At 46.6% G+C, this 9,640-nt stretch overlaps 1 protein-coding gene across 1 annotated transcript; it reads left to right on the top strand.

Moving 5' to 3' along the window:
- The first annotated feature begins 378 nt into the window (after nucleotides 1-378).
- Nucleotides 379-7,494, top strand: NKX6-1 (NK6 homeobox 1). Its single transcript, XM_043972049.1, has 3 exons — nucleotides 379-1,458; nucleotides 3,705-3,877; nucleotides 6,234-7,494. The coding sequence occupies exons 1-3, from the start codon at nucleotides 750-752 to the stop codon at nucleotides 6,483-6,485; spliced, it is 1,134 nt and encodes a 377-aa protein (XP_043827984.1). The 5' UTR covers nucleotides 379-749; the 3' UTR covers nucleotides 6,486-7,494.
- The last annotated feature ends 2,146 nt before the right edge of the window (nucleotides 7,495-9,640 follow it).

Here is a 9,640-nt window from a genome sequence, read left to right as displayed (position 1 = left end):
TGATAAAGAGACGCTTTGAACCTTCTAGAGGAAAAAGAAAGAGCTCCCCGCCCCCATCTCCATTTCTAAGATCAAAGCGGAATCTCCGGGGCTCTAACTTTGTACTAAACTAGCGGTAACTAGGTTTTTGTTGGCCTCTCTCCAGAGGAAGATGAGAAGAAACGAATTTTGAGGCTCGGTGTCTGTGGAAAGAAGAGCGTGAAATCGAGAGACCTAAGAGAGCATCTCCGGCCAGGGCAAAATTACCTGAGCCCTAACCTCCTCTTCCTCCTCTTTACGCAAGAAAATTAGAGAAAGGGAGAGGGAGAGGGAGAGGGAGAGGGAGAGGGAGAGGGAGAGGGAGAGGGAGAGAGAGAGAGAGAGAGAGAGAGAGAGAGAGAGAGAGAGAGAGAGAGAGAGAGAGAGAGAGAAACAGTCAGAGACAGAGACAGAGAGACAGAGAGATAGAAACCACTCGGGGGAAGAGTGATTCTGTTTCTCCCTTTTTGTAAGGTTGCCCCCTCCCCCTGCATTGCTCGGCCCTTCTAGGCTTGGGGTGGGCGCAGCAGTCTGGGGTTTTCTTTCCTCTCTTCGGAGTTTCGGGATCAGCTTCACCAGGCTTGTCCAAGAAGGAGGAACTCCGGCCCCTCCCCCGGCCCCAGCCCTCTGCCCGACCCCCCGAGGAGCCCCGAGCCCGTAGGGCCCCTCGGATTCTTGGCTCCACGCTACCCTGTGAGCCTTTGGGTCCGGCCTCCGCGCTCGGCTGTGGGATGTTAGCTGTGGGGCCTATGGAGGGCACCCGGCAGAGCGCGTTCCTGCTGAGCAGCCCGCCCCTGGCTGCCCTGCACAGCATGGCTGAGATGAAGACCCCGCTGTACCCGGCCGCCTACCCACCGCTCCCGACGGGGCCCCCGGCTTCCTCTTCTCCTTCCTCCTCGTCGTCTTCGTCGTCCTCCTCGCCCTCCCCACCCTTGGGCGCCCACAACCCGGCCGGCCTCAAACCCCCGACCTCAGGGGGGCTCTCGTCTCTGGGAAGCCCCCCACAGCAGCTCTCGGCTGCCACCCCGCACGGCATCAACGACATCCTAAGCCGGCCCTCCATGCCCCTGACCTCCGGGGCCTCCCTGCCCTCCGCCTCGCCCTCCGGCTCCTCCTCTTCTTCCTCTTCTTCTGCCTCCTCTTCTGCCTCCTCTGCTTCCTCCTCTTCCTCCTCTTCAGCCGCGGCCGCCGCAGCCGCCGCAGCTGCAGCCGCAGCCGCCTCTTCCCCGGCTGGGCTTCTGGCCGGCCTGCCTCGCTTCAGTAGCCTTAGCCCCCCGCCGCCTCCCCCTGGCCTCTACTTCAGCCCCAGTGCCGCCGCAGTGGCGGCGGTTGGCAGGTACCCCAAGCCCCTGGCGGAGCTGCCTGGCCGGACCCCCATCTTCTGGCCTGGAGTGATGCAGAGTCCTCCATGGAGAGATGCCCGGCTTGCTTGCACCCCTCGTGAGTATTGCCTCCCTATATTTTCCTCCCCTGCCCCATACACACACTATTTCATCCTCCCTACCCCCTCATTGTTGCACCTTGTGTAGTTTGGCGGGGGAATAAGTAAACTTAGGCTGGGGAATTGGAATTGGAAGGGGACGGGGAGCGGGGAATTGTGGAAACAAGGCTCCCGACTTTCCGAGTCGCTCTAGTTACTTATAGCACCCTCACCTCTGACTGGAGGTAAATCTCGAGAAGCAGGTGTGTGCTTAGGAACGGTACAGAGAGCCAGGGCCTGGGGGCCGCTTGTTACGTGGGGATACAGCGGCCCTGGGTCTAGAACCGCTTTTTCTGCTGTGTTTAGCCCTACAACCTATGGGTCCGCTTCCCTTCGGGCCGCGCAAGTTCTGCCTGGTTATGGACACTACTTGGGTGGGCAGGGAGGGGAAGACCTGCTCAACCCTTAGTCAGAGGCCGCCTTCGCCTGTGGTTCTGATGGTGGGTTTAGGACTCCTCCCAGTCCCCTCCTTGGAAGGCCCTTGGTGGGGGGTGGGGGGTGGGTGGGCAGGGGACTGAACTGCAAAAGAGTTCACTAAGTTGGACTGCACCGAAGGCCCCAGAGAGGAATGTGTTTATTTGCATGTAAACCACGGTGTCCCCGCCCCTCTCTCGCCTTGGGTAAATTTGGCCACCAGCGAGCCCATTGTTGACCTACTAGCCACTCTCAGAGGAAGGCAATAATGGTTAAATCGAGGACAGCCCTTTGGTTCTAGTGTTTCCCCTCTCCAGTCAGCCACTTAGGGCATTGAACAGCTCTTCCTTCTGCTCTGTTCACTTCTGTCTCCAGTCTGAAAGTGCTGCTCAGTCACTTCTCCCCCCCCCCCTTCTGGTTTTCACCCAAATCAGTTAACCCTTGTCTTCATTCAGGGGAGCGTAAATCCCCAACTTTCCAAGACCAAAATGGGAATAAGGATGCAGGGCAAGGAGAGGATAACAAGAGAGAAAGGCAAGGAAGAAAGAAACCTAGTCCCCAAGGGGAAAAAAAAATTGTCTCCGGCCTCCCACCATCTCTGCCCACTCCCCCACCCCCTCCACATTTGACTTTTCCCTCCCTAGATCAAGGCGAGGATTTGGGCTTTTCGTATGTTTTTTGTGCCCCGAGTGAAAGAGTCCCTTTTCATTCTTAGTTTTATTTTGCCTTAGTCGCCCAAGTTACTTAACTCTCAAGCGTCCCCGGTTCTTTTTGTGAGGCTGAATGCATGTTGTGGGTTGCGAGAGTTCAGGAGATAATACTTTAGAAAAAAGCAGCAGAGTTGGAAGTAGGTAGAAAGGATAAAGAGAGGTATGGAGGGAGGTCATGTCAGGCCGGCAGTTTGATCTTTTTAAAGACACTGTTAACAACAAAAACAAACCAAACCCTCAGTGCAAACACATGAAGTTACAGGTTTCTTTGGATGATTTAGTAGATAGAAATAGAGACGTGTGGCTGGAAAGGATCTTAGAAATCATCTAGTACAAGGATTCTCAGATCTTTTAAAAAATAGTGTGATAATATAATTTGTTTCCTTTGTGATCCTATGTATTTTACTTCACATAAAAACAGTATTCTAAGAAGGTTTCCATAGGCTTCATCAGGGGACCATTACACAAAAAAGGTTAAGAATTCCTGAACCAGTACAACCCTCTTATTTTTACAGTTAGGGCAATAGAGGCCCACTGAGATCCAGTGATTTATCCAAGACCACAAGGCTAGTTAGTGGCAAAGGTGATAGTAGCATACCAGTTTCTATACCCCTAGTGCAAGGCTTTTCCCCACCATACATTTATTTGCAACGAAAACACAAAATCACGTTGCTTATTATCTCCATTAATTTTCCAGGATAAATTGAAGGTAGAAAAATATGTATAATAAAAGATTCCAGAGGTTTTTGGCTACAACTTCCCTGTAATTGATTGTATCTTTTCCAATTTGGCTCAATCAAACTTTCCATAATGAGAAACAATCCTTTGCCCTTATTCAATTTGATTTGCTTGTGAGTAGGGTGACAAATATAAAAATAAAGCCAGTATAAAAGCAGTTAATGAGAACATATTGTGGCCATAATCATTATCGGTGAGGCTACTCCAGGGAAAATTTCCTGTGATAGTACAAGGTTTACTGTCCCAGGAGAAAAAAAATTTTTTTTTTGTTTTTTTGAAAGTTGTCTTGTTTTGGGTGAACTATTTAATCTCCTGTCTCCATCCTTTCCCATTCATTATATCAGATCAAAGTTCAATTTTGCTGGACAAAGATGGGAAGAGGAAACATACAAGACCCACGTTCTCAGGACAGCAGATTTTCGCTCTGGAAAAGACTTTTGAGCAAACAAAATACTTGGCGGGACCCGAAAGAGCGAGGCTGGCTTATTCTCTGGGGATGACGGAGAGTCAAGTCAAGGTGAGCTTCTAGAGCCGAACTATACAGGAAGGTTGTGGCCTTGAGCATGGGAGAGACTGTAGTAAAAGAAGGGAGAACTAGTCCCCCAAAATAGTCTGCACAAAGATGTTACAAAACAGTTCTGTCTTTAAAACAATTGAGAAACAAAAAAGAAGCCAACCCGTACCTTTAAAATAAGATTAATCTGGATAACAGTGAGCATCCCATAAACGGGGAATCAAGACATTACCAACACATTTGTGCTGTTTATTTTTAGATAGCTCCTTTTTATTCCCCCCCCATAAAGCTTTCTGGTATTTTTGATGATCAGGCACCCCGTGTCTTGTATAAGCTAGTCCTCAGTGTTTTACTCTTGCAGCGAACATTGCAGTGTGTGCAGAACCATCATTTTAACAATAATGGGTGTTGTGCATGTGTGTGTTTACCTCAAGACATGCATGTTTATGATGAGCAATGAAGGTAAAATGAAAGACTGAGACTATATTGAGTTTAGAGAGAAAAAGCTAATAGTTGGGGGAACATTATTTTCTACCTAAGGGAATCAACCTCATTTTTGTGGGGTCATAAGCTCTATATTATCTTCTGGTAGTATCTTTAAAAGCAAACTGACCCTAACTCTAGTCAGAAGAATTCTTGGTTTATCCCTGGGCTTCAAACTGGTTTCTTTTTCAGCTGTTTCAGTTTTAGAAATCGTCCAGGGTTGAGGGGGGAGGAGGGAAAGAGGTGACACAATGACAGATTGTACAGAGTAATTATTATTATGTTCCTTTGCAATCCTTTTCTGGTTTGTCCTATCTGTTCCCTTTTGGGGTGTGTGTTTATTCTGAGCCATGCCAAGATGCTCTGTTTTAATTGATTTTGTTGCCTATTCCCTAAATGAAAACCCCAAACATCATTAATATTAGCCAATGTTACCATTCAGCAGTGCTTAAAAAAAATTCAACAAGGACGATTAGAAACTAATTTTAAATAGCACTTTTGTCTTTGAATACGTGTCCAGGCTACTTTTTTACTTCAAAATGTATTTTTGCACTTGGAGGTTGGTTCACCTCCATACCACAGTTGCCTGGAGAGCCTCATTTGTCACTGTAAATCCATCTAAATAGCTAGGAGTGAATTATTGTCACCAATACAATGAAAATCACAGCCCCTCTCCTCACAATTCTGCTCCTTGGAATAAAATACATAACGGATGGGAAAACATAAAGAGAGGCCAATTCACAGGCCCCACTATAATTTATTGCATATTGCTGATGGCTCAGATTAAAATATATTCATCCAGGATTGTGTCATGTATTTAGTGAAAAATTCCTGTCTAGGAATTGAACACCTTTAGAGTTTGTGTTTTGTTTTTGTCCAACAACATCAAAATGATAAGTTGATAAGATATGGTCATTTTCTAGACAGATATGTTTAGATTTTTTGAAAAATTAGATCATTTTACAACACAGTTTTAAGCAACCAATTTCAGATTTAAAAATTTCACTAGAAGTAAATGTACACCAGTTTTTTGTGGGGGAGGGGTGCCTTAAACTTCTCTGATGTGCAGAGAAATGAATAAATTGGCATGTTTATGTGGGTTACTTTGGGGATTTAGCAGAAGTTCTTACTTTGCATTTTAGGATAGCTACCAAATAGACACATTTATTAAATTCTGAGGAAGGGGAGGAGGGGGAGGAGAGCAATTTACATAGTCTGAGGATGGGTAATCAGTCCTGCGATTAGACAAATTAAACAGCCTTATGTCTAAAAGGGAAAAGAGGGAGAAGAAAAACTGTAGTTAACAATTTAAGAACTCGCCCTTCCCTCCAATACGAACTTTTGAGCATGTTTCCAAATTCCTCCAAATAAGACAATAAACAAACACAATTTAAGGCATATTATGATAGGACACTTAAAAATAAAGTGAAATGAAGAAAAACTTTCCCCCCATTAAATTAAAAGGGGACTCAGCATCTCTCTCTTTTTCACCGCATTGTTTTTTCAAATCACCTAATTTGAGTTTTACTCTTCTGAGCAATCACTCGGTGACAGGATCAACAGAAGTGCATTTCTTGGCCTTGACAACTGCTCTGAGTTTGTACTGATGACTCCAAAAAGAAGGGATAGACTGTGGGACAAAATGAGTTAGTTTTCTAGAGGAGAGGGGAGCTGAATGTCAATGGGTGATGCTGGGAGTGACAAACTGAACTGGAAACCTTCACATTGTCCCTAATTTTCCATTTTTTCTCTCTCCATCTTCTTGCCTCCATCCTCTCCCCCTTTTCTCCGCCGGCTTTTCTGCCGACTGCGGTAAAACTTCGGACGCGTCCTTTTCCTCCTGCACTTCTCCCCACCCCTCCTCCCGGCCTTGCAGGTTTGGTTCCAGAACCGGCGGACCAAGTGGAGGAAGAAACACGCGGCCGAGATGGCCACAGCTAAGAAGAAGCAGGACTCGGAAACCGAGCGGCTGAAGGGGGCCTCGGAGAACGAGGAGGAAGACGACGACTACAACAAACCTCTGGACCCCAACTCCGACGACGAGAAAATCACCCAGTTGCTGAAGAAACACAAGTCTAGCAGCAGCAGCCTGCTGGTGCACACGTCAGAAAATGAAAACTCCTCTTAAACCTGCCACTGCGCAGTCCTGAACACCCCACGCCACCTCGCCCCAAGACACCTCATCCCCCCTCATTTCAGCCCAGCCCAGCCCAATCACATCCTGTCCCGTTTCTAGTGGGGAGAGTGCCAGCCCTCAACGCGCTCCCCGCACACCCAACGCACACACTCACTCATGAACCAACAAATGCTCCCAGGACCTCCCACCCACCCACTTCGGCCCGGGTGGAGCTAGCCTGGCCCGCTAGCAAAAGAGCAGAGAGGACGGGACCCGGCCCAGTGTCCTCGCTTTGCCGGCTCTCCGCTTCGGGACACCCCAAGTCCTCACCCTCCCCAACCCTCCCAAGAGCACTGAGGACTCGACCCCGGATAAGGGAGGACATTTGCTATTTTCTGAGATGTATATGTATATTTTTCTAAACTCTATAAGTGACGGGAAGAGACTCGGAGACATCAAAACACGCAAAGCAAATAAACAAATACACCGAACCAAGCCCCCCCAATCACCCTCTAGACCTTTTTTCTCCCACCCTGCGGCTCCCCGCCCCCGCGCCCTACCCTAGGCTCTTACTACTGTTTGTTCCCGGCAAGCAGGGAGAGAGTGGGAGAAGGAAGTGTTGTTATTGTAGGGGAGTCGCCTGCAGCGCCTGGGCCCTGCTTCTGGGACCACCGAGTCGCGCCAGCTGCAGGACGGGATGGGAAGAGGGACCGGTTCTCAGCCACAAACTGCAGTTGGAACTAAAGTAACGTGTTGAAGGCTCTTTGTAAATAAATCGTGAGTTATACCGACTAGAAGTTCATTTTACTGCGAATATTTAAAATGTAAAGCATCTTTTTTTTTGTATAAAAGTATAGTTCTACCTACCCCCTCTGAATTTAAGTGTGCCAATCCCATGTTACCCTTTAGTTTTGAAAGTGTTGGAAGATATAGCAAAGAGAAGCGTCCCTTCTCCCCTCCTTTTTGCTTTCCCCTTTTCCTATTTGAGTAGTCTCTAAAGTTTCTCCCACCCTCTACCTCTTTTCATTTGCGCTTCTCTCTCTCTCTCCCCCCTCATCCCCCTCTCCCTCCCCCCTTCCTATTCCCAACCCTGTCCCCATCCCCATCCCGGTCTCTCTCCTTCCTTAACTTGCCCAGGCTGGAATCACACCGACCACTCATGGCTCGATCCCACTGCTGATCGGCAAAGGAGTTTTGACCTTGGTTTCCACCTGGGGGCTTACTGTACTGGTGCCGGACTTACTTCGGACACCTACCCACTTTTAGCCCTACTGCAGCTCAAAACTCTTGAGCTCAAGCGATCCACCAGCCCCAATCTCCCCAGTAACAGGGTAACAGGCGTGCACCAACCATGCCTGCCTAGGTTCCCAATCTAAGGACATCAGTTATGAGATGGAGTCCAGCTCCAGCTGAGGTCTGCTCGATGGGCCACAGTGCTGCCATTCACATTCTATTCTGAAATCAGACATTGGTTTGTTGCTATTTATTAGTGATAATAAAAGGGGATTGGGGAAGGACAGAATAAAATAGCTTGTGTTTTAATTTCATTCCTTTCCGATAAATGCGTGTTAAGGTAGATGTTGGGAAGTGTTGCAACCACTCTCAATCGGAAATATAAGAATCCATTTAGTTGCTGTAATTGAATTTGAAGTGTGTTTTTGTATCATAAAGAATACTAGAGAATATGTAAATTGTTTCCTTTTAAGCTAATAATCATGGCATATTAGCATCTTTAACCTTTATTAATTTATATAAAAATTCGGTTTGTAAAGAGAAGAAAAGCTCCTTTGCTAAACCAGTTCAATGTAATGCACTTTCTGTTTTAAAAAGGATAAATCAATTAAAACCAGTTCGAAGTCGTCTGTTGCCTCTAGTGAAAGGAGGGGGTACAGATCATATGATCTCATCAGAGATCTCAAATAATAAAGCTTACTGAAAGAAAAAAAATTACCATTTCAGGTCGGTTTCTTTAGCGGATTCCCAAGGGTTCTTTAATTTTTGATGTGGGGTGGGTGGGTGGGAGGGTGATGGTGGTGGTAGTGTAGCCACATTTCCAGGATATGTGGATTAGAAAGATTAAAGAATCCCAACCAGGTCCATCAGGTTCCTTTGAAAAACTCAGAATGGTATCTTATGTCTGTGATGTCTAATTTTTCCCCGATTGCTTTCTCCTCTCTCTCTCTCTCTCTCTCTCTCTCTCTCTCTCTCTCTCTCTCTCTCTCTCTCTCTCTCTCTCTCACTCACACTCTCTCTCCATCTCCCACTCGCACCTTCCCGCCCGCCCCCCCCCCCCCCTTTCTGAGGATGTCCCAGGAGGACTCCGGGAAGTACTCATTTCCATATATCTGAGATAGAATGCTCAGTCAAACACGGAGTCAGAGGAGCAGGCAGAAGGGCCCCGGGGCGGCAGTGGCTGTCGCATCTCTTCCTGGGTTTAACATTTTTCTATGGAAAGATGAGTGAGGGAGGCTGATTTCATTCTACTTGTGACTTGGGAATGGGGCGGTCGGGTATACATTAAAGAAACATACCCTAATAGAAAACAAGGCTCTGATACCATTTAGGAATCTTTTTTTATCTGACTTCTTTTAAAACAGACGATAAGAGAAAATGAAATACATTTATCTCGAGGTTTTTTTTTTTAAGTTAATGGAGAGGAGAAAAAAGAGGGAAGAGAAGAGAGAAGGCTTTTAAAATAATAGGTTATCCCATTCAAACTTTTCAAAATATAGAAAGAACTGCTCTTTTTTTTTTGGTCCCTTCCAGAAATGAAAATAGTAGGAAAACAGGAAACGGATGGCAGGAAATATTGTACAACCTATTTATTAAGTAGACCAGAAGGAAAGATTTCCGATTTTCCCGACTCCTTCAGATCTTTCCCCCGACTGTACTTACGTTCCAAACTATTCCCTAGGTTGTTAAGCATCCTATAGCGAAGAGGTGAAAAGGCCAAAGCGTGGGATGGGTTTCTGTGTTTGTGCATTAAAGACAGTTGTTTTAAAGATTTTGCTTGATAATTTCTTTCCAGTGGCACTGTCCATCATGATACGTATTATTCCATCCAAGTAGGAAGTACAACTTTATCTCCTACTTCTAGGTTTTGAGACAGAAACAGAGGAGACAAACATTATTCTGAAACCACTTCCATCATCCTCGCAAAACAGAAC

This window comes from Dromiciops gliroides, chromosome 6, assembly GCF_019393635.1.
Source record: "Dromiciops gliroides isolate mDroGli1 chromosome 6, mDroGli1.pri, whole genome shotgun sequence".
In the NCBI taxonomy this organism is placed as follows: Eukaryota; Metazoa; Chordata; class Mammalia; order Microbiotheria; family Microbiotheriidae; genus Dromiciops; species Dromiciops gliroides.
The sequence above is the reverse complement of the archived record's forward strand: the minus strand, read 5'-3'. Positions and strand labels throughout refer to the sequence as shown.

Coding starts and splice junctions, on each gene's coding strand:
- NKX6-1 (XM_043972049.1), top strand. CDS start 750: ATGTTAGCTGTGGGGCCTATGGAGGGCACCCGGCAGAGCGCGTTCCTG. Junction 1,459..3,704: donor CCGGCTTGCTTGCACCCCTC/GTGAGTATTGCC, acceptor TCATTATATCAG/ATCAAAGTTCAATTTTGCTG. Junction 3,878..6,233: donor TGACGGAGAGTCAAGTCAAG/GTGAGCTTCTAG, acceptor CCGGCCTTGCAG/GTTTGGTTCCAGAACCGGCG.